The sequence below is a fragment of the Rhinolophus sinicus genome, linkage group LG11 (genome assembly GCF_036562045.2).
Source record: "Rhinolophus sinicus isolate RSC01 linkage group LG11, ASM3656204v1, whole genome shotgun sequence".
NCBI lineage: Eukaryota > Metazoa > Chordata > Mammalia > Chiroptera > Rhinolophidae > Rhinolophus > Rhinolophus sinicus.
In genome coordinates, this window is record NC_133760.1 from 16,233,747 (window position 1) to 16,257,395 (window position 23,649).

General features: G+C 42.1%; 3 protein-coding genes across 7 annotated transcripts in view; 2 read left to right on the forward strand and 1 right to left on the reverse strand.

The window, feature by feature from the left end:
* The window catches only part of RHPN2 (rhophilin Rho GTPase binding protein 2), a 47,918-nt gene extending 41,194 nt beyond the window's left edge, over window positions 1-6,724 (forward strand). The window contains exons 12-15 of the mRNA XM_019742743.2: window positions 1,277-1,353; window positions 2,079-2,225; window positions 2,621-2,776; window positions 5,400-6,724. Of these exons, the coding sequence (XP_019598302.2) occupies window positions 1,277-1,353; window positions 2,079-2,225; window positions 2,621-2,776; window positions 5,400-5,666 (647 nt within the window). The 3' untranslated portion in view covers window positions 5,667-6,724. The remainder of the gene's footprint in view (window positions 1-1,276; window positions 1,354-2,078; window positions 2,226-2,620; window positions 2,777-5,399) is intronic.
* Window positions 6,725-7,139: 415 nt separating this feature from the next.
* On the reverse strand, window positions 7,140-10,168 carry FAAP24 (FA core complex associated protein 24). 3 transcript variants are annotated; one of them, XM_019742653.2, is made up of 5 exons: window positions 10,070-10,168; window positions 9,643-9,761; window positions 9,381-9,520; window positions 9,048-9,200; window positions 7,140-7,908 (listed from the first exon to the last, which is right to left on the reverse strand). In XM_019742653.2, exons 2-5 carry the CDS (start codon window positions 9,746-9,748, stop codon window positions 7,657-7,659), a joined length of 651 nt encoding a protein of 216 aa, XP_019598212.1. In that variant the 5' UTR covers window positions 9,749-9,761; window positions 10,070-10,168; the 3' UTR covers window positions 7,140-7,656. The 3 variants fall into 3 exon arrangements, with proteins under 3 accessions (XP_019598212.1, XP_019598211.1, XP_074170535.1); XM_019742652.2 differs by having other exon boundaries at window positions 9,969-10,108; XM_074314434.1 differs by lacking the exons at window positions 9,381-9,520; window positions 10,070-10,168.
* Window positions 10,169-10,335: 167 nt separating this feature from the next.
* The window catches only part of CEP89 (centrosomal protein 89), a 57,764-nt gene continuing 44,450 nt past the window's right edge, over window positions 10,336-23,649 (forward strand). For all 3 annotated transcript variants that reach the window (XM_074314430.1, XM_074314431.1, XM_074314432.1), the window contains exons 1-4: window positions 10,336-10,504; window positions 12,291-12,397; window positions 17,858-18,016; window positions 20,354-20,540. In XM_074314430.1, the coding sequence (XP_074170531.1) occupies window positions 10,466-10,504; window positions 12,291-12,397; window positions 17,858-18,016; window positions 20,354-20,540 (492 nt within the window). In that variant the 5' untranslated portion in view covers window positions 10,336-10,465. The remainder of the gene's footprint in view (window positions 10,505-12,290; window positions 12,398-17,857; window positions 18,017-20,353; window positions 20,541-23,649) is intronic.

Consider the following 23,649-nt stretch of genomic DNA (forward strand, 5'->3'; position numbering starts at 1 on the left):
ACAACAGTGAGCACCATTTGTATACAGAATCTCACTGAACTCTTCTTCCAACTCTATGAAGGAGATACTGATATATATCGCCTTGGTCTGAAAGATGAGGCGATAAAGGCTTAGAAAGATCAAAGTCCTTGCCCCAGGTGACAAGGCTGGTCGGGGGGAAGCAGGAATGGCTCCCAGGGATTCTCCTTCACGGACACTGGCCACCTTCTTGCCCCCTTGTCCACATAGTGTGCTCTGTGGCCAGGAGGTAGAGCTATAACCTCCTTGGAGGGTGGGACACACACGGCTCCTGGTGAGGCTGTGCAGGGGTGGTGACACCACTCTTAGCGGATGAGCAGTCTGTCCAAACCCAACGCTACTGTGTTTCCCCCAAAATAAGACCGGGTCTTATACCGTATTTCCCCTAAAATCAGACTGGGTCTTATGTTAATTTTTGCTCCAAAAGACGCATTAGGGCGTATTTTCAGGGGATGTCTTATTTTTTCATGTACAACAGTCTACATTTATTCAAATACAGTCGTGTCATCTTCTTCTGGAACATTGTCATAACGTACTAAATGCATCCGTCTGGCTGACAACCTTAATTGGGGCTTATTTTTGGGGAAACACGGTATGTCAGGCAGGTTATAAGAAGCCACAGGATCATCCTGTAAATTGAAGGGTGTGTTCTACCTTGGCAGTGCCAGTCTTCTCCCCCAAGTTTCCTTTTTAGACTGTTGTTCATGTACACTCTGGGATCCTTTGTGAGAAACTGACTAGCCTCGTGGTAAGGGTGAATTGGGCCTGCCCCAGATATGCTGGTGGAGATTTGAGCTATCGATGGACGCGACTTGGCAAACTCACTGCTCATTGTGAAATCCTCACATCACAGATTACTAATGAAAGAGGAATCCCATCTCCCTCAGGACTTTGTGCTATGAGACATGGTACTTCCGTACCAGACACACCTGATGGGGTTTTATGAGTGCCAAAGGAAGGCCACCAGAACATAAATAAGCCACTTGAATGTGTCTGGTTCTCACTATTTCGTCCCAGCCCCAGAGTGGGGTATGGTTCGTCGTAGGTACCCAAATGGAAGGTACAGGTCACACTGGGTCAGGGGGTTGACTAATAGTCCATTTTCTGTAGTGTTTGTCTAAACCGAGCAGAAGGGACAGTGACAAGGAGAAAGATTTGCTTCCTCTTCCCTTCCGAGTGAAGACTTAGACCTGAGTTTTCAAGGATAACTTTCAATTACAGAAACATTTATGCTTTCCCTTTGAATTTTCTTTTTTAGCTAAAACTGAGCAAGAGGTTGAAATTATATTGCCACAGTTCTCCAAGGTGACAGTAATGGATTTCTTCCATAAGCTGGTATGTTGAACACTTATTTCAAAATGACCTAAGGGGGCAGTTTTTACATGTTGCAAGTATGTAAAGGCTACTTTTAGATATTTTAGATTTTTTACGTAGAGATTTTATTTTATTTTATATATATATATTTTTAAAACAAATTTTATTGGGGAACAGTGTGTTTCTCCAGGACCTATCAGCTCCAAGTCATTGTCCTTCAATCTAGTTGTGGAGGGAGCAGCTCAGCTCCAAGTCCAGTCGCTGTTTTCAATCTTTCATTGCAGGGGGCACAGCCCACCATCCCATGCAGGAATTGAACTGGCAACCTTGTTGTTAAGAAGCTTGCGCTCTAACCAACTGAGCCATCCGGCCGCCCCTCTGGCAGCTTAGTGGCATCTTGTTGTCTTCAGTCTAGTTGTGGAGGGTGCAGCTCACTGGCCCATGTGGGAATCGAACCAGCAACCCCGTTGTTCAGAGCCCGCTCTCTAACCAACTGAGCCATCTGGCTGCCCTTAATTAGATATTATAAATTTTAAAGATATTTTTATTTACAACATATTGGCTATTTTGGGGGGAAATGGCGATGTTCTCATGACTGCTGTAGCATGTGTTATCCCAGATGGTATCACGAGCCTCTGAGCAAGGCCAAGTGAAATCTGCAAGGACAACAAGGCAATACTTCCTTTATCTTTCAAATGCCTGATTCAGCCTTCAGATCCTACAGCTAACGATGCTCTATTCCAAAGGGCCCTTTATCTGTGTTTTCGGCGAACAAGAGATGGACACCTCCTCGAAGCATTCGCTTCACTGCGGAAGAAGGGGATTTGGGGTTCACCTTGAGAGGAAACTCTCCAGTTCAAGTCCACTTCCTGGATCCTTATTGCTCTGCTGCGGTAAGCATGTGCCGTTCTAGATTGGAAGCAAGACTCACTGGCATCATTTATTTATTTATTTTCCAGTTACAGTTGACATTCAATAATATATTAGTTTCAAGTATACAGCAAAAACTCACTGGCATCTTTGCAGGCAGTCAAACTAGTAAAATACAAAGAAAGCTGCTCAAACAAATATATCTGGGTGAATGAATTTAGGGTTCCTTTATGTAGAAGGCCTGCCATTATGCAAAAGGCCTTTCACGGATGCTACATGCCCGAAGGAAAAAAAGATTAATTTTTGCTTTCTTGAAGCAAACTTAATGTAAATATCTATTTTGATAATGAACTTGGAAACTGATTCAGGGAATTGAATGAATAGAACATTGACCTTTATTTATATCAAACTTTTGTAGCTGGCAGGAGCCAAGGAAGGGGATTATATTGTTTCCATTCAAAACGTGGATTGTAAGTGGCTGACAGTAAGCGAGGTTATGAAACTGCTGAAGAGCTTTGGCGAGGACGACATTGAGATGAAGGTCGTGAGCCTCCTGGACTCCACCGCATCCGTGGTGAGCGCTGACACCCCGTGGCAGTACATTGCGACTGAAGTCGGTGTGATAAGCTGGTCATTGCTGCAATGTGCTTTCCTTGGGTCAAAGAGATCACTGGACACCTTCTATTTTTGATCCTGTAGATCAAACCACCAATTGGTTTTGCTGATTACAGCCACACTTTTGAATCACGAAAGTACTACATACTCATGGTAAAAAAGGAGTCAAATGATACAGAGGGCTTAAGACGTCGTGAGAGACCGTCTCCACACGTCAGAGAGCATTTGCTGCACTCCTATGAGACCTTGGGAAGTGTTTGTTACCTGTGAAAGTTCAGGTGCATAGTTATAGCCTCCTTTTTTCCCTAAGTGGGAGGAATCATTCCATATGTACTTGTCCACACTTTGCCATGTTTAATAATGCGCCTTAAAGACTTCCCTCTATCACAACGTTCATTTATTCATTCAACAAATATTGATTGTTAGCTGTGTGCCAGGCCCTCCTTAGGTGTTGGAGCTACTGCTGGAACTAGATAAGCTCCCTGCCGCCCCCACAGCTGCCAACAAGTAAGCAAATAGTCATAATTTTGATAAGTGCTGTAAAGAGAGTAAGATGTGTACCATACTAGAATGAGTGGGGGCAGGGAGAGGCTCCTCTAGACAGGGCTTGCACTGACACTTGAGTGACGAGGAAGAACCTCTTGTATTCAAAGACGTGCAAGAGAAGCATCCTGGGCAGGGTGACCAATGGGTGCAGAGGCTTTGTGGCAGGAATAAGCTTGTGCTAGACTAACGAAAAAAGAGGGCTTTTTGGCTGGAGCATCGTGACAGCAGTTAAATGAGGTGGAAAGGAGCCAGGGCCTCATTGGCAGTGGTGGGACTTTGGAGGCCACTGAACCTTTTAAGAAGGGGAATGAAATGGTAGGATGTTTATTTTAGCAGGATGTTTGCTGCCTGGAGGCTGGCCTAGTGGCAGCAGAGTGAGCTGGCTGTGGCAGTCCTCCAGGCCAGTGGTGCTAGCTGCTTACCCTAGGAGGCATGACACTGGAGATGGAGAGGGGTGGATGCACCCAAGACTTATTTTGGAGGTATTGCTAACGGGGATTTGTAGATGATTTGTGTCAAAAAGATGGTGGAAAGAGAGATGACGCCTCAGTTTTTGGCTTGAACAGCTGCATCATTTCTCAGAATGATGGGAATGGGTTGGGGTGAGGGAGGTAGAGGGGAGAGAAAACAAGTCACGCATTGAATGTTTCATATGCCCTTAGACGTCCAAATGTAGACGTAAAGTAGGCCATTCGATGTTCGAATCTTTAGTTCGAGGGAGAAGTCAGAGAGAGAATTAAATATTTGAGAGTCATCAGCATAGAGATGATACTTAAAGCTGTAAGAAATGAAATGAAATTGCCTGTGAGGGGTTGAGGGCCGGGGATTAGACTCTGAGGTACCATGAGCATCTGGAGTTCTGTTAGAAGTGGGTGCAAAGGGAAGTTGTGAAGGGAGGTTGGAGAAAAAGGAGCTTCTGAAATCTAGAGAAGAAAACCCTGCAGGGAGAAAGTGGTTGGCTGTGTTGCAGTTAAGAGGTGCAGAGTGAGGGACGTGAAGAGAGGGACTTCATCCAAAGGCGGCACACTCGAGTGACCGCCCTTTATTGCGACATCACTCAAATTCCTTGATTTACATTATGAACAATGTACCCAACCACTTTAGGTATGTGGTATGTGTATTTGTATAGATGGCCTGATTTCAGTGCCTGGAACATAGACATTCAATAAACATTTGGTGAACAAAGCAATCTCAATGTTAGGCAAACCTAAGAAGCAGGTGATAACCCACGTGGAAGTGTCTAGAAAACAAGTTTCTTCGGATCTCCTATTGGAGTCCTATACAATCCTTTAAAAGTTAACAGTAGTAGTGTTTAATAGCTAGAGAGTTTCATTGGGTGAGTATGACGGCTCTGAAGATGGATAGTGGTGATCGTTGCGCCACAATGGGAATGTAATTAGTGCCACTGACCTGTACGCTTGAAAAGTTAAAATGGTAAATTGTTATTTATTTCCCGTTTAAAAAAATAGGGGAAAAGTTAATAATATCCTCACCGTGGATTCTATATTGTCTTTAAAGAGAATGACGTTGATCTGTACCTAATGGCATGGACTGAAATCCCAGTGACGAAAGCAGGGTGCAGACTAGTGTGTAGTGTGTTCCTTTGAAGGAAAGACAAATGGTGACGTATACTTACGCACATATCATTACTTGTGAAAAGTGTAACAGAAATGTGTTTACCTCGGGAGAAGGGCCTGGAAGCCAAGGTGGGAGGGACACCTACTGTTCATTGTATGTATTTTCATATTGTTGACCATGAGTATGTATTACTTTTTCAAATATGATAAGAACCTTAAAAAGTGTGTCATGGTCCTTAACCTACATTAGTACTGGTGAGTATCTATATTCCTTAAAAATTGTCCTTGTTTTTAAGAACCTAATTCTGTGTAAGCATTGGCCACCCCCGTTTCAGAAGTGTATCAACTTAATTTTGAAAAGGATGCTGTACGTGCAGAATGGGAGTCTCAAACTTTGCTGTCATTTATCAGATACCCGGAGGATTTCTAACACTCTTTTTCTTCTTTTTCTATGTGCAGCATAATAAGTGTGCCACATACTCGGTGGGAATGCAGAAAACGTACTCCATGATCTGCTTGGCCATAGATGACGATGATGATGATAAAACTGACAAAACCAAGAAAATCTCAAAAAAGCTTTCTTTCTTAAGTTGGGGCACCAACAAGAACAGACAGAAGTCCGCCAGCACCTTGTGCCTCCCTTCAGTTGGGGTTGCCAGGCCTCAGGTCAAGAAGAAGCTCTCCTCTCCTTTCAGCATTCTCAATTCCGACAGTTCTTTGTACTGATGCGAGGAAACCAAAACATTTCCAGTGCTGACGAGGCCTTCGTATTTGTGCCATAATGGAAAATTTCTAGAGTTTCAAGTCCTGTTTTCTCATAGTGTAACCTTACAATGGACATGTCTTTATGAATGAAAGTAACGAGAAACCTAGAAATTTGGTGACAGACTTATTCAAGGAATGTCACCATTATTGTTATGAGTTATTTATTACATAAAGTATTGTAAATAGAATGGTGTTGAAAATCTGGCTATTTTTAATGGCTACAATGATGATTTTTAGTTACTATCAGAGTTAAATTGGGGTTACCTATATTGGTCCTATTTGTAAAAGTTTCCAGGCTTGGGTAATAGATCCCTCCTTAAACCAGAACCCAGATGAACCCAAATTAAGGCAGAACAAGGGACTATAACGATGGATTTAAATTAGTGTTACTAAAAACTGTTCCAAGAGCTGCTTTCTAAGGGGGATTCATTAACCTAAAATGACAAGATTTTACTATTATTTCTACATAACATGAATGCTATTTCCAGATACAATCTAGTGCCAAATTTGTCATGACTTATTAGATAAAACAGTTTAGGAGTGGCTTTTCTTCTAGTTACATGTCATTTAAAAGTTGCTAACACAGTGACAGTGTTAGATGAAAATGCTGTCTACAAAGTAGATAATATACTGTTTGATACTCAAAACATTTTTCATTTTGTTTAAGGTAGAAAGTGCATAATTGTGTATTTTAAGAGTCAAGATGGGTTAAAACGTTTTATAAGGTAAATATGTAAATGATTCTAGTTTAAAGCTCTATTTGACTTTTAAAAATGACATTTTTACCAACTGATTTCTCTTACTATAAATTGGATGATACTGTGATTCTAGAAAGATTCACTGTTGACATAGAACATAGAGCTAAAAAAATACAGCATTGAAATCTAATTTTGAGAGTTAACAAGAATTTAAAGTATTTTCTAGTGTGCAATATCAAAAGGGAAGTTTGGGAAAGTGTATCCACTGCTCTTAGGGGCATTTTTGTATAAATATTTAAATAAACACATTCACCTGCTTGAGTTAATGTTTTTACTTTTTCACTTTAATTCCTTTCAAATTTTTTCTATCCTAGTGCACACGTTTTTATTGTTTGATTTTTAAAAATTACTAACATTTCACAAAACAGGACTCTTAAGTTATCTTAGTATCTTTGAACACACATGGCATCTTTAATTGTATTTATTTTTTGAATGGTCAAGTGTACCCTTTGATTCCCCATCCCTCCTTTCTGGATACAGCTGCTCCTGCCATTTTCCGGTGTATCTCCCCATTGTTGGGCTATACATTTACAAGCACATTCTTTTCCTCCACCCCACACACTGGCTTTTTATCTTCAGATGGGTACTCTAGACTCCAAGGCTTTCTGTGTTCAGATGTGCCCAGTGATTATAAACAAACTGCAGCTACCAGGAAGGGAAGAAGGGAGGAAGAACAAAGGCTGTACAATTGTTTATTTACACTGGCAGCAGCCTTCAAAGCACAGGTATATTAAGACCAGACCTGAAGAACAGTGGCTCTGCCACCAGGAACAAGGGACTTATGGTACACAGTGCTTCATTGTAGGTTTGTTTCCTTTAGAAGGGCATATCTACCACCTGAAACTTGATAAGACCTTTCCATGACAGATGCAGGTCAAGGTCACACATTCAAATCTGCCCAAGCTGGCTTTTTGCTGAATCTGAGAGTCCCTAATTCAAGTGACTTTCAGGAAGATGCCCCCTGGCCCTCTTCATGCTAGTAGAATGGGGCAGCGCCATCTGGGGCCCACTAACTTAAATGCCTCCACCCAGAGAGCAGGGCAGGACAACCAGCAGGTTCCGAACACTCAGGCTTCCCTCATCTTTCACTGATTGCTGTGAGAGGGAATCTTTTTTCTTGGTTTTTAAATATGAAAAGAAAACAAGACCCTGTAGTTTGTTATCTAAAGGAGAAAATGCAGATGCTGTGAGAATTATCTCCTGGACTGTGTGAAGAACGCATGAATTTGCTGTGCTACTGCTTGCCCAACGACCGGCTCCAACTCTTGGATGGAAGCATTACTTAGTTGCTGGATACTTGGAAACTTCTGAAGCAGAAGGCGAGCTTTAATTTTTCCAATTCCTGGGATCTGTTGCACAGTTTGAAGGAGGGACTGCTCAGAGATCAGAGCCCGTTTCTTCCTGAGAAAAGGGTTCTTACTGGGCTCTTTGGTTTGTTCTTGAACCTGAACCGAAATTAAAGGAAGAGCATGTGAGTGCCCTCTAGAGGACAAGTGGTTTTCTTAAAAATCTGTGGAAATTTTAGTTTTTCCATTGGTTTCAGTTTGACTTAACCACTACAAATGTTTTCATATACCATGAATATGATTTTTCCAGACATCAGCAAAATTAAAAGATGAACCATATGGTTACATAAGGGAGTAAGAGATTAAAAATTAATTTACAAGAACTTGAGTTTTCAGAATGCTTAGGATAAAACCAATGGAAACATACTCTGAGGAATTCAAACATATTCCTAAGGGCTACTAAGAAACGTTTCAGTTGTATGACAGTAAAATGATGGCTATACCTTAACTGGACCTGCTTAATACAGGACCTGGAGGGAGCTGGCCTATCAAAGGAGAAGCCCAGTCTTCAGTTAGTGGTAGATATAGGAAGGCAGATAACAGCATTACATCAAGAGAAGTTAGGAAGAGTAAAGCAAAAAATGTGGTGGACAGACATGGAGGAGAAAGAGCTGTGAACCACATAGGACTGCATTTCCAATTTGGTTCTCCACCCTAGCTGCCCATCAAAGGGGAAGATTTAAAAACAACACAACAAAAATGCTTAGGCCCTACTCCCACACTCTGATTTTTAATCGGTCTGAGGTAAGCTCACGTATTACTATTTTGAAAAGTTCCCCACAAAATTCTGATGTACAATCAAGTTGTACAATCAAGTAATCAAACCAGGTTCAAAACAAAACAAAACGTAAACTTGCACTCAGAGCGCTGATGTTTAACGAAAGATATGTGGGGATGAGGCAAAGCAACTTCTAGTTGACATTTTCACCAGCATCAGGACAGAATAATGAAGGATGGAGTCATCAGAGCCTGGGAGTCGAAAATCGGGTCTCCGACCTGTTCACTTTGTTACACACTTGCCGAGAATGGGTGGCAAACTCAGCGGGCTACAGAAGCGGCTTCTGAACTTACATTCCTCAAAAAGGTTTTCTAAACCAACACAGAATTAGATTGGATGTGATGGACTCAGGAAGAAAGCATAGCAAGGGCGGCTGGCTGCTGGAGGTAAAGGATCCTTGAAGGTCAGCTGAGAGTCCACAAGACAGAGCTATAGTGGAGGAGTAGGAATCAGTACTTACTAACTGGATCATGAGGCAGGATGCTTCCATTTGGCTGGCCACTGGCAGCAACACCATGCCAAGGTCCAGCACAGTAAACTTCTGTATGGCTGGAAAGTACTGTTCACTCATCTGCGTTTTTTCAACGATTACAATTCCTTTAAGATTACTGGACTTCAAAGAAAAATAAGCAACAGTAAACCATTTTGTAACAAAATTCCTTTCAAGTTTAAGAAAGCTATCACTCCAAGAGTGCTTGGCACGGACAATGGTTTTATAGCATTATTGCCAACGTATGAGGGAGGTGGAACAGAAGTCAATTTTCAAGGTCAGTTTCTTCAATTCAGTACTTACATTTCTAACCACAACAAGCCTCTTTCGGTAGCTATTTCCTGCCACCAAATCGGCTTCAGTGATATAAAGAATGCAGGATCTGCTAGACAAGTAAAAATCTACCGGTGTCAGGCCATCCTCAAAAATAAGTTTGATTTTCCCTTAAAATGCAGACAAGAAAATAAGTTCCGTGAGTTCTGATGAAAAGGGGGCAACTGGTAAAACGTTTTTTAAAAAGTGGGGTGAGAAGAGAGAGGGTTTACACAGAGTGCAGCCCACCGACCTTGCATCCCTTGCGTCAGCTGCGACCCACGCCATTTCTCATTGGCCACAACATGCCCCAAAGGCACGTGCACTGGGCCTGTGAGATCAAGGGGGCTCCTTTCCATCCTCCGCCTGGATCTAAACAGGGAAATGTAAGACAGCACTTGAGCAGGCTCTCCTGACATGGCCCTACATTCCGCTCGAAGGTGGGGCCTCTTTGGCAGGAGCCGGTCTGCGGTGTTCTCTAAAAGACTGAATTATTTGCCAAAGTCTAAGGACCTGAAAGTTTCTGTCCTGCTAGTCGCGTCCCTCATTTTCGTCACCTGCCTGGTTCCTGATACCTACTCAGTCCGCGCTGTGGCTCCTCACTCCAGTCCAGGGCGAGGCCCGAGCTGGCCGGGGTCCCACCTCAGTCCCACCATAGGGGCTCCGGTGACTTTACCTACCGCGCACCACTTCTGGTTCCCTCAAGCACAAGCTCCGAGTCCTTCGTCTTGCCCGCCCTCTTCCTCTCACAGAGTCGGATTGGCTGTGGCGTCAGAGATCGACATCTAATCTGGCCAATAAGAGAACGGATAGTGCTCACAGTTTCCGCCCCAGCGAGGATTTGAGTGGACCCGCTGGTTGCCAACAGCAACGGGTATGAAGTATCCTTGGCTCTAATTGGCCGGCGAGAAAGCAGAGCCAGTGGCAGACGTGGATGTTGCGAAGTCATTTGCGTTGAAAATGCTTCTGGGCTAGGCCAGCGGGCGGAGCCAGGTTTTAGGGAGCGGTCCTAGGTTTTGAAGTGACCTGTGCTTTGTTCGGTCCAGCTCCGGTGTGACCGCCGCCCCGTAGCAAGGATGCTCCTCGGGTTTCGGAGACGCCGCAAGGGCCATTTTGTAAGTAGATCCTCGCCCGGCCTGCGCTCTGGCCTGGAGGCCAGGAATAAAGTGAGGAGCGTTTGAGGTGTGGCCTGAGATTGAGGCAAGGTAACGGCGCAAGAGGGAGTGGTTTTTCATTGGAAAAGCCTGGATTTTTCGTGTTCTGAAGAATCCTTTATCCCAGGGTCAGCCTCAGTCGGACAGGAATCTCCCTGTCTATCCCGCAGCATTCGCTCCGCTGTCGGGGAGTTCACTCTGGCACACGGCGCAATCCTGCTGGATGTTCCCGATGGGGAGTCATTCTTGATTCCTCTCTCTGCCACCCACCACGGACACCCCATCAGCAAGATCCATAGATTCTACCCACCAAATACATCTGACAGCTGTTCCCGCCCCCGCCGCGTCTTCCAGCATCTACCTGTACTGCTGCAGCGGCCCCGTACTACTTCTCTGCTTCCCCTCTTGCCCTTTCCCGAGTCCGTTCTCCACTTGGCAGCCAAAGAGATTCTTTTTAAACGCAAATCTGATCGTGCTACTCCCCTCATTAGAACCCAATGCCCCCAACTCACTCTCTCCCCGTCTCCTTCCCTCTGGAATGTCTGCTCTTCAGGTTGGCCATGCAAGTGAAACTGGGGTGGAGGGAGGGCTGCAGGAGACATGTGGAAGGTCTGTCCATCCCTCACTCAGGGGTCCCCCAAACCCTGGCTGTTTCTTTTGGTTGCTCCTCCCTTCAGTCCCCTATACCTTATGCCTACCACTGCCTGATTAGTCTTTCCAGGGGCCAATTGCAGGGGGTGCTCCTTCCTAGGCCGCAGGATCTCCTTAGTCTGGTATCAGAACTTAAATGGAAACAATCCCCACTCTTACCCCGTCCCATTGTTCTAGCCTCTCCCTCCCAGGTGCCTCTGTGATTTCCAGAGCACTATCACTAATGTCTTGTTTCATTCTTTTGTTCATGGTGTTCCCTCTTCCTACAATGCTTTTCCATCACATTTCCCAAATGTGAGAGCAGTGGCCATCTTTGAAGACCCAATCTAAATGCCTCTGTGATTTTTTTCCCAAGAAGACATTGGAGGGCCCATTGCTGGCCCCCAGACCTGAAGGACCCCTTGCTGGCCCCCAGACCTGAAGGACCCTTTCCCTCCCTGGGCCACCTGAGCACTTTGTCTTTACCTCGCCATAAGTCTGTGTCATATAAGTATCTGGGTGTTTTTCTTCTGTACTGTTCATACGTTTGACTGAATGACTGGTGCACAGAAAATGATTGGGCTACATTTAGAAGCTTCTGAGAGACTCCCAGGTGCCTAAAGCAGGATTCTGCGACTTGCATTGTGTGTAGGAAACTAGCGTTTGTTATTCTGCATCATGGAAACTGCTTAATCTTTATTAACCCCTCCGAGGTGTTAGACAATGTGCTCAGTGCTAGAGTTCAGGGTTGATAAAGAAGGTAGTCTGCTCTCAGGAGGCTTCTGCAGGGAGGTGGCAAATGAGTGAGTAGCGTCATCAGGGGCTGTGCTGTGAGACAAGTGGAGGTGCTGGAGGTTGACTCGGGGGTCCGGGAAGCTGCTCTGAGGAAGGAAGGATGAGGGTCCCACAACAGGCAGCTGTAATGGTGCTCCCTGGGTGGGCATGCTTGCCTGGCCCGATGGGGATTGGGGATAGCAAGGGGTGGAGTGGGCTTTCTGGTGGGGCTAGATCCCTGGGTGGCCAGTGCAAGTGTCCCCTCTCAGGCCCAGGGAGGAGTGGTGGCAGGACCTAGGTGATTCCTTACACCAATGACCTCTACTGGATTTTATTTGTGCAGAAACACATCATCCATGGCCTTCTCCCTGCAGCCAGCATCGCACCAAAGGCAGCTGTGCCCCGGACGCCTCCTCCCCGCAGCCCCAACCCCTCTCCAGAGAGACCAAGGTGAGTCTCAGGTGAGCAGGCACTGAGGTAGGTCACCCTGTGCTCAGCCACCAAGTTCTGGAACTGTTCAAATTGGCAAGAAAATTATAAGTTAGGTGATTTGAATCATGTCCCTTGAGATATTTGTCATAGTTTCATAATTTAATATGGTTTCTCTGTGGGCTAATGGTCTAACCCTTTCAGGTGTATGGAGTTCTCACGTTTCATAATTGAATGCAATTCATGTTTATTAAAATACAAAGCATTAAAGCCCAATTATTTTGGTTGATCGTATGTTGAATTTGAGTTGTACACATAATTTTCTTTTTAAACATAAGTTTGCCTTTAATAACTGCTTGTGGGAAGGAAGGAGAAGGGGGTTCTCTTCCCAGGGCCTGGGTTTTCCCCCATCCTCCAGTGCTCCTAACACCAGAGAGCTGACTTTGTTTTATACCTAAACCACTGCCTGTGCCTCCAAGATTTTAGACACAGGAGAATTTTAGACCATTGTTTATCTATAAGATACTCAGGTATATGACTTGACTATTACCAGTGAGAACAAATTTCATTCAAGGGCGGTACGTTCTCTTTAATGTTCTTTGAAACTAGGATATTGTATGCCTCCTGCTGTTTACCCAAAAATAAGACCTAACCGTAAAATAAGCACTAGCATAATTTTTCAGGATGTGTGTCATATAAAATAAGCCGTAATGCATCTTTTGGAGCAAAAATTAATATAAGACCCGGTCTTATTTTCGGGGAAATACGGTAGGGCTTATTTTATATTATGAGCATCCTGAAAAATAATGCTAGGGCTTCTTTTCTGGTTAAATCTTATTTTTGGGAAACACAGTATATAAAAAACACTGAAATATTTTTAGTGTTTGTTTTTTCATTGAGTACCATCTTGATAACAAGAATAGCCATTTATTAGTATTTACTCTGTGCCAAGGTCTCAAGTAAGTGCTCTAGAAGCATTGTTTCATTTCATTCTCTCATTGACTCTACGAGAGGGGTCCTGTTGGCATCTCTCTTTCAAACTCAAGTGTGTGTCATTTGCCCAAAGTCTCACAGCTGGCGAACGGTGGCATTGCTGCAATGCACTTGAAGTTCGTCCGGCTGTTCAGTGTTTGTGTGAACAACCCTTAAGTTGTGTCATTAGGACATAGATGTTTATGTGTCAGCAATAGTGAGAGTTAGCTTAACGTTCCATTATAAAGCAGAAAAACAAACCAACACGTGTCATTTCATGGCAAGCATGCTATAGACTCATTAGAAAATGTCTGTAGTTTCCTGTGCTTTACAAAAATATCTACCTGGATTGTAATCTTTATAAACCCCAAATAATCTACATGGCTTTAGCAAATCTGGCCTACTTCTCGATCTTTTTATTTTTAAAAAATGACATTCAAATTAGTCTTTGATATTATTCCACTTCACATGTAATAGTGTAAGAATCTTACAGCAATTTACTTCTGTTTCCTCCTTCCCATCCTTTGTGTTACTGTTATCATATATTTTAATTCTATAGGCTATAAACCCCACAATATGCTATTAACTATTTTTGCTTTACACAGTCGTTTATCTTTTTAAGAACAGGTTTTTTTTAGGTATAATGGACATATGATAAACTGTACATAATTAAAATGCATAATTGGTGGGTTTTGATATGTTTACACCCATAGAACTGTTAGCACAATCAAGATAATGAATATATCCATCATCCCCCAAAGTTTCCTCTTGCCCCTTTATAATTCCTTCCTCCTGCCTCTCTCTCCCATTCTCAGGTAACCACTGATGTACTTTTTGCCACTAAAGATTAGTCTGCATTTTCTAGAATTTTATATAAACGGTATTATACAAAATTATTATGCTGGCTTCTTTCAACATAATTATTTTGACGTTCATCCATATTATTGTAAAAATCAGTAATTTGTCCTTTTAATTGTCGAGTAGTATTCTGTTATACGAATATACCACAATTTGTTTATCCACTCACCTGTTGATGGATATTTGAGTTGTTTTCAGTTTTTGGCTACTAGAAATAAAGCTGCTATGAACATTGTGCATAAATCTTTGTTTGGACATATGCATTCATTTCTCTTAGGAGAGGAATTACCTGGGTCATATACCAGGTATATATTTATTAAGGAATTGTTGGGATGGCTGGATGGCTCAGTTGGTTAGAGCGCGAGGTCGGAACAACAGTGTTGCCGGTTCAATTCCCAGGTGGGATGGTGGGCTGTGCCCCCTACAACTAAAATTGAGAACAACGACTGGACTTGGAGCTGAGCTGCGCCCTCCACAGCTAGATTGAAGGACAATGACTTAGAGCTGATGGGCCCTGGAGAAACACACTGTTCCCCAATATTCCCCAATAAAAAATTTAAAGAGAAAAAGAAAGAAATTGCCAAACTGTTTTCCAAAGCTGTTATTCCATTTATGTTCCCACCAGCAGTGTCTGAATTCCAATTTCTTCACATTCTCACCAACACTTGGTTTGATGAGGTCTGTGTGGGGGGTTTTATAACTTTATTTGACAATTAGCCATTAGTTCTCATTTACATTTATTACCCATAGGTTTTTGAAAGTGGTGATAGGTGCATAGGTAACACTGTGTAGAGCTTGTTTGGTGAATCTTCATGTTCATTACGCGTTCTGGACAACCATATACCCATAAGGTATGGAACAGTCCTTATTCTTTTGGCCCAACAGCTTTGTTGAGCCTGGAGTGAATGTGCACATCAGGAATTCCTGTCTCCTTGCTGGCAAATTTCAGGAATTCCTATCTCCTTGCTGGCAAATTTCTGAATCTCTTTGAATGCCCAAGGGACCATTTCTTGAAGCTCGCTCCGTGGATGCGCTTGTGAATGTTGGTGGGGTACTCTCTGGTTGCCACCTCAGTGATGGCAGAATGGCCCTCTCTCACCACCCTTCTTTGTGGGAGCCATTCTTTCAGGCCCAGGTTGCAGAGGAAGAGCGTGAGGGATTGATTGTCTTGGCCAATCTTTAATTTCGACCATTCTAATAGGTGTGTAATGGTATCTCATTGTGGTTTAATTTTGCATTTCTCTAGTAACTAATGGTATTGAGCATCTTTTCAGATGCTTATTTGCCATTTGTGTGTGTTCCTGTTGTAGTGTCTTGAGAATTCTTTATATATTCTGGATATGTCCTTTATCAAATACGTGATTTGAAAATATTTTTTCCCTATCTGTGACTTATCTTTTCATTCTCTTAACAGTATCTTTCTAGGAGCAGAAATTCCTAATTTTTACGAAGTTCAACTTGTCAGTTTTTTCTTTCAGGTTATGATTTCAATATAACATCTAAGAAATCTTTGCCTAATCCAAGGTCACAAAGATTTTTCTCCTGTATTTTCTTTCAGAAGTTTTACAGTTTTCGGCTTTACATTTAGGTCTATGATCCATTTTGAGTTAATTTTTGTGTGGTGGGGGATATGGGAGTTCCTCTTTTTTTTTTTTTGCATATGGTATCCAGTTGTTCCAGCACTATTTGATGAAAAGGGTGTTGTATTAGTTATCTATTAGCATGTAACAAATTATACCGAAACTTAGTGGCTTAATACACAAAACATTAGTGTTTTTTGTCTATCTCACTATGTTCTTTTTAAAAAAATTATATATTCTTCTTTCTGTATTTCACTTTGGTTCTTTTTTATTGTTTTGCCTTCAATTTCACTAGTCTTTTCTGCAATGTGTAATCTATTCTTGTTTTTTGTGTTTTTTTTTTTAAAGATTTTATTGGGGAAGGGGAACAGGACTTTATTGGGGAACAGTGTGTATTTCCAGGGCTTTTTCCAAGTCAAGTTGTTGTCCTTTCAATCTTAGTTGTGGAGGGCGCAGCTCAACTCCAGGTCCAGTTGCCGTTGTTAGTTGCAGTGGGCATAGTCCACCATCCCTTGCTGGAGTTGAAGTGGCAACCTTATGGTTGAGAGGACATGCTCCAACCAACTGAGCCATCCAGGAGCTCAGTGGAAGGTCAGCCCAAGGTGCCGTATTCCATCTTAATTGCAGGGGGCACAGCCCACCATCCCTTGCGGGAGTCGAGGAATCGAACCGGCAACCTTGTGGTTGAGAGCCCACTGGCCTATGTGGGACTTGAACTGGCAACCTTCAGCGTTAGGAGCACAGAGCTCCAACCACCTGAGCCACTGGGCTGGCCCTGTAATTTATTCTTAATCCTATTCAGTGTAATTTTCATCTCCTGAAGTTCAAGTCTTTTTTATAATCTTTCATGTCTCTACTTAGCTTGTTGAACATTTGGAATACAGTTATAATAACTGTCTTAATGTCTTTCTCTGCTAATTCTAACATGTGTTCAGTTCTGAATGGGTTTTGATTGATTATTCTCTTAATTATGGGTCATGTTTTTCTGCTTCTTTGCCTGTCTGGTTATCTTTGATTGCATACTAGACATTGTTTTGAGTTTCACATTGTTGAGTCTAGATATTTTTGTATTCCTGTAAGTCTTCTTGAATTTTGTTCTGAGATGCAGTTAAGTTACTTGGAACTGATTTCATCTTTTGGGTTTTGCTTTCACGATTTGTTACGTGAGGTCTGGGACAGTATTTAAGCTAAGGCTAATTATTTCCCACTACTGAGGCTGAGGCAAGACCTTTTGAAGTATTCATGGGACCCAGTGTCCCATGAATTATAATTTTTTTCCTGCTGTCTATTGGGAGTAGATACTGACCTCAACCATGTGTAAGCATCTGGAACTGTTCCTCTAATCCTCGTGGATGGTTCTTCCTCCAGCCTTGGGTAGTTTCCTCACAGTCATGCACAGAGGAGCATTTTGCTGAACAATGAGGGGGGCAGATTTCTGAGTTCTCTCTGTTCAGCTTTCTCCTTTCTGGTACCCTGTCCTCCAAATTCTATCTGCCTTGGTTTTCCTGGACTCTCAGCTCCATCTCCACAACTCAGTCTGCCTAGCCCCACCTCAGTTCCTCCTTCCTGTGCTGTGACCTGGAAATTCTTTCAGGCAGGAAACTGGGCCAATTGTAAGTCTGATTTGTTTTTCTTTTTCATGTGGCAGGGTCAATCTATTACTCTATTTCTCCTATATTACAGTTTTGAATAATTTGCAAGATTTTCAAATGCCTTTAAAATCTTTCGTAATTGTTTTATGTCCCTTTTTTAAAATTCTGATCTTTCATTTTATTAGGAAAACGATTGAATATACACTCCCCAGATTAGATACCTGCTTCCATCTCCTATTAGCTAAGAAATCTTGGGCAAGTCATTTAATTTATATGAAAATAGAGGTGACAATAATGTGTATCTATACAGTCGATGTCAGAATGAAATGAGATTGTTTGATGGCTTATAACAGACTGCAAGTACATAGTCAATAGATTTGCACTAAACACTGTGGAGCGGGAGGTAAACCTTGATTAATTCATGTATCCTGTTGTTCAGCCTTGAGTGCACCAGCTCATTGGGATGCTTTTGTCCATAGATCTGCTCTGGCTGCAGTCATTCTAGCAACAACGTTGACTGGCCGAACCGTTGCCATTCCTCAGCCTCGTCGGAGATCCCGGTCCGAGAGTGACACGACTTATGTTGAAAAGGACAGTTTCATCAAACCCTATGCCACCACCTCAGAGCTGAGGCATCCGTAAGGACTGACTATATTGCTGGCTCTCCTTCTTCTCAGGGCAGAGGAGTAGCAGCTCACGTATGTGCATGTGCGTGGGATAATGACTAGAGCTCAGTACTCAAGTTTTCACCATCAGTGTCAAAGGGACACTGTTCTGGGACATTAATTGCTCTTGAATTGTATCAGAATTTTCTCTCTGGAGTGGGTCTTGTTAAATTAGGGCTTGTGAAAACACTGGTTGTTTTCATGGCAGCACAGAGCTGTGAATTTAGTGCTGCATGTAGCCCTTAGTAGGATTCTCTGCCACAACCTAGATGGCGAGAATGGTCACTCACCACTTCTCGTGCATCTCCTCTTTGAACACTCATACTGATTTTACCTTTTTTGGCCTCTATAGTTTAAATTTTCTCCTTTAACGTCATTTCCTCCATTGCTTGAGCTGCATTCATGCTAACCTAGGGTTAGGGGTTTGGGAATGTTTCCTCCTGAGGAAGACAGCATTGGGGGAGCCCTGAAGGATATACAGGAATCAAGTGGGAATGGCTCAGGGGTTGGGGGGATGGTCATTGCAGGGCTGGGATGAGCTTTGTAAACAGAGAGGGGGAGCATGACACATGTGAGCAAGGGAAGGAAGATGACTGTGGCCGGGAAGACTTGAGTGAGGTGAGGAGTCATTTGAGATGGGGCAGGAGGAATGGGCAGGGGCCCGGCTGAGGATGCCTTTGATGTTGTGTTCCCAGGTTTGGTATCGCCCCCCGAAGCAGGAGCACACCATGGGCATTAAGGACTTGTGGGGTGAGGGTGGGGGATATATGACCAGATTTGCCTTTTATCTGTCATGTTTATTCCGTTTTGTTTTTTTGTTTTTATGTTTTACATACCAAATATTCTGTTACGTAGTAAGATCGATCAGTCTTTTCTTGGTAGTTTCTGTCATTTGTCAAATCTAGAAAGACCTTCCCTACTACAGCATTAAATAAACAAATGCTCATGTATTCTTTCTAGGACATGTTTATATTTTTGGTTTTTACATTTTAATCTTGGCTCTATTATGAGATGTTTGAATATAGTCTGTTTTTCTCCTGATAGGAATTATACTTTGGCTGAGTAAGAACTAAAGCTGAGGACATGATTCTAAAATGCATTGGCAAGAATAAGCAGATAACACCATCAGAGGAAATTTGGAAAGGAAGAATACCGTCCCGGGGGGTGGGCTGCATTATATTTTAAAACGTGCACTTGAAGTAGTTAAAATAGAGGAGGACTGTTCAGTGATAGACACGTGGGCCTGGTGCCCTGAGGTGAACCTAGTGTTTGCAAGTATATTGAGTCTCTAATAAAGGCAGCCCCACAGATCAAAGGGGAAAGAAAGGATTCAACAGTATATTGATTAGCAATACTGGGAAAAAAATCAGCTTTGAGTCTTGCCTAATTCATATACCAAAACAGATTCCTATTGAATGAAAGAATTGATCTGTATACATACATAAATAAGACCATGAAATCCTATATCCAGTCTTATCAAAACTCTCTGAGGGAGATGACTGCTATTTACTCCTAGACTAAGAATTTAGAAGGTAAAAAAATTTTTTTTAATCACCTGTATGTTAAATAGACAAAGGACATGAACAGACAATTCACCCTAGAGAAATTGTGGCTTGCATACAAACATATAGAAAAATATTCAGTCTTGGTATGACATGCAAATTTATGCAGTGAGATTTAAATTATTTTGGCAAGTTTTAGAAAATTATTACCAACGTGGGTACAGATTAGGGAAACATTCTGTGAAATGATTTTGTGAGGTGTGCATGGAGGGCCACAAAATGTTCATACCGTTTGACTCAGCAGTGTACCATATAGTTGTTTGATATGACTAATTCTAAATACAGAAGAGATTATCTGCACGTAGATGTCCATTACAGGGTTATTTATAACAGTGAACACTGGGAGGGGAAAACCATAGTAAGGGGAATGGCGGACTAAACTGGTATAACTACTTGAGTCTTACCTTATAGCATTCTGACTTTAAAAACTTATTAACAATGAGGCACATTGTATCTGTATGCAGCGATAATAACTATAAGGACCTAGGTAAAAAACCTCGAAAGAAATTTCAAGAGTATGCAAAGAGATGCAATAGTGGATGTCTTACTCCTTTCGTTTCTATGTATTTTATAGGTGAGGGCTCAGTAGCTATGCCTTTGATACATACATATACATACATATATATATACATACATATATATATATATACACACACACACACACACACACACACACACACACACACCAGTGTGAAGTGTGAAGTGGCTGGTTTATTGATTTATTTTTCTCTTTAATGTTCTGTTATAGACCAAACCGGCAGAATGAGATGGAAAGAAGAACTTCTTTGCCATCCTTTGAAATGCGGGGCTACAGAGAGGAAGACGACACCTACTCGAACCTGTCATCCAGCTACAAGGGGTCAGGCGATGGCAGTGCCTACAAAGAAGACGGAGGTCTTGGTGACGCTGTGTATGCCGTGACACACAGAAACCAGGTTCTTGTCCCATTCCAGAATTCCTTCTGCACCTTGACACTAACTTACAGCAAATTACAGAGAGGGTATTAGGAAGGGCTTTCTTTTCTCTCTTCTGCCTTGGATGGCTTTTGTTTGGGCGCTTATATTTTTAACGTGTCCAGGCTCATTTTCTATCTGGTTAGGCTAAAATTTAAAACTTTTCCCTTATCTTTTCAAGACAAAAGTCCTTCAGAGATCAAGATAATCATCTCTATGTTCTCAGCGTAGATTTCCATCCAATACTAAGTAATCTCGCTCTTCTCTTTGACCCCAAAAGTGATTTTCCTGTCACTTTTCTAATATCGGTATGCGTGTTGCAGCCTTTCTTCAAGTTCATGCCTGACTCGATGGGTGTGATCATTTATCTCCGTAGTAGCTGATAGTCTTTGAGAGGCTACCATGTTTGTATGTGAGTATCTATTTCAGGCTCTTGCATGTATTTATCTCCTACTCTCGGTGAGGTAGGATCCATTTACGATCCTATATTGCACGTGGGAAACCAAGGCGCAGACAGTTGAAGGAGCCCATTTCTTCACCACTGCCTAGCAGCTCTGCTTTAAACTCTGTGCTTCCAGGTTTTTGAAAACTGGATAGTGCCGTTTCTTCAGTGGCAAAAGACAGCACCATAATTTCTTTTTCTTTTTTCTTTTTTCACCATCACTATAACATGTTAAGCACAGTGACTACACATACAGACTGGTAACATCAAAGTATATTCATATTGATTATATTATATTGATCACCCTCCACTGTATTGAATCCCATTTTAAATGGTCTTGTCTTAGGGAGCTTATTTTGAGGAATCCAAATGTGAGTATTTCGTTAACTAACCATCGCTTTCTAACATATACAGACTTGAACATACAGAGTTAGTTTTCTCTACAGCAGGGAGCACTGAAATAAGCAGACAGCTGCCAAGAGCCCAGAGGAAGGTCTTCTGTGGTGTTCTAAAAGGCCAAGATGAAGTCCTACTGCCCCTGCACACTTTCTGGCTAGTATTTCGGACCCAGGTTACCGATAGAGTTGTAACACCCAACTATTTTGGAAGTGAAGCTTGCTACCGTATTTCCCTTAGAAGAAAGAGACTATAGTGACCTATACTCCTTTGTCATTATCAGGACAAATATTCTTTAGGCAAGTATGTCATGGTATGTCTAAGACCCATGTGGAGTAGGGAAAATATGTTAAAATTTGAAAAGTAGAGCAAGACAACTGAAATATCAGAGATGGGTGAGGCTGTGGAGGAATTCTGTAATGCCGATGGGAGTGTCAGTTGGTGCCACCACTTTGGAAAACTGTTTGGCACTATCTATTAAAGCTGGACGTGTATATGTATTTTCTATAACCCAACAAAAAAAAAGAAAATTGGAAAGTAGAAAATAATATAACACATTAGTGTTCTCATTCTCCAGAATGAACAAATATTGACATCTTACCTCTTTTTGCTCCAGATTTTTTTTTTTTATAAAATAAGTAAAATTACAGTTAGGGTTGAATTCTTTGTCTCCCCTTCCCACTCCATTTCTAGAAGACCATCTTCTCTTGGATTTGGAATGCATTCTAGAAGTCTTTGTTTTTAATTTATTTTTTTTACTATAAGTAAGTGTCAGTAAACAAATATATATTTTTTAAATTGTACAAAGGTCACCATACTGAACCAGTCATTTCACCTCTTGGCTTTTTCCCTTGGCATTGCAGTTTTGAGATGGATCCATGTTAGTTTATCTCCTTACCTACTGATAAACTTTTGGGTTATTTCCTTGCACATTTGGTACATGTGCCTATGTGTGCTGGATCACACCATTGGATATTGCGAAATTGTTCTCCAGAGCAGTTGTCCACGTTTGCCTTCCCAGCAGCAGTGTGTGCATGCCAGTCTCCGCATGTCTGTACGTCACAGCCAGTAGGAAAGCCCTTTCCTGGATAGCCCAGGAACCGGAGGTAGAGTTCTATTAGTAACTGATTGCAATTGAAAGGTTTCATCATAACCGTTACATTGTCCTGGCCAGTTGCAGATGCCATGGATGAAAGGGCCCTTAAGCTGGAAAGGGATTTCAATTTCCCACAGCCTTATGATTCGTTTTTTGTTTTTTTTGTGTTTTTTTTTTCAGGTAGGCTAGTAGACAATAGGGAGAGGAAGACACATTGACCTTTTCTGAGCACTAATATATGCTAGGCAGCTTATATGTACCAATTGATTTACTTCACATCCTTGGGGGTAAGTTTGTGAAGAAACAGGATAAATGACTTGCCCAAGGTCAACCAACCAACCACCCAGTGGCAGAGGCAGGATTCAGACCAGGGCAACCAATTTTCCCTATTTAGAATTAAAATTCGTGTTTACAGCCCTTGTGCATATCAAGAATATTTCTTAGACATAAAGTTCGTTTTTTTGAAACAGGCCAACTATTCTTAAATTTATTATGTGATTAAAAAAATATATTATCTTTGGAAAAACGGGTATGTGTCACATGTAAGACTGCTGTTTAATCACTAGATGGCACCAGCTCTGAAGGAAATACTGCCTATGGGTACATTTTAATTTCAAAAACAAAGTAAAATTGACTTCCCTGTATTTACTATAGACATTCTGTAATTTAAGGTAAAAAATTTATAATTTATCCTTTTTTATGAATCATTCATACTTCCTTTAAAGTAAACAGTTGTCAGAACTAGTAAGGTAAGAAAACAGACCAACCCCAGCAGACGATTTAGATGTAAGTCTATACCACACGCCTCTCTCTGTGTGTCAGGGTAGTTTGGGCAAGCATCTTCATGTGAAGTGTGCACCTGCTCAGAAATGGCCTAACTAATGGAAAGAAAGCCTTGTGTTCAGCAATTTTCTTGTTGGTCCACTGAAAAGTAAGGCTGGAGGGGAACTGGGGATATGAATTTGTGATCAGTTCATGCCAAGTTAGCCCAGTGGACAGAGCAATGCCATGGGCATTCAGAGACCCGAGTTCAAATCCCAGCTTCTCTACTTCCCAGTTGTATAACTTGGGTAAGTCAGACAACCTCTTTGTGCCTCAGTTTCTTCATCCTCTAAAGGACTGTGCGAGGGAGGAGACTGTCTTTGGGCAAGTAAATA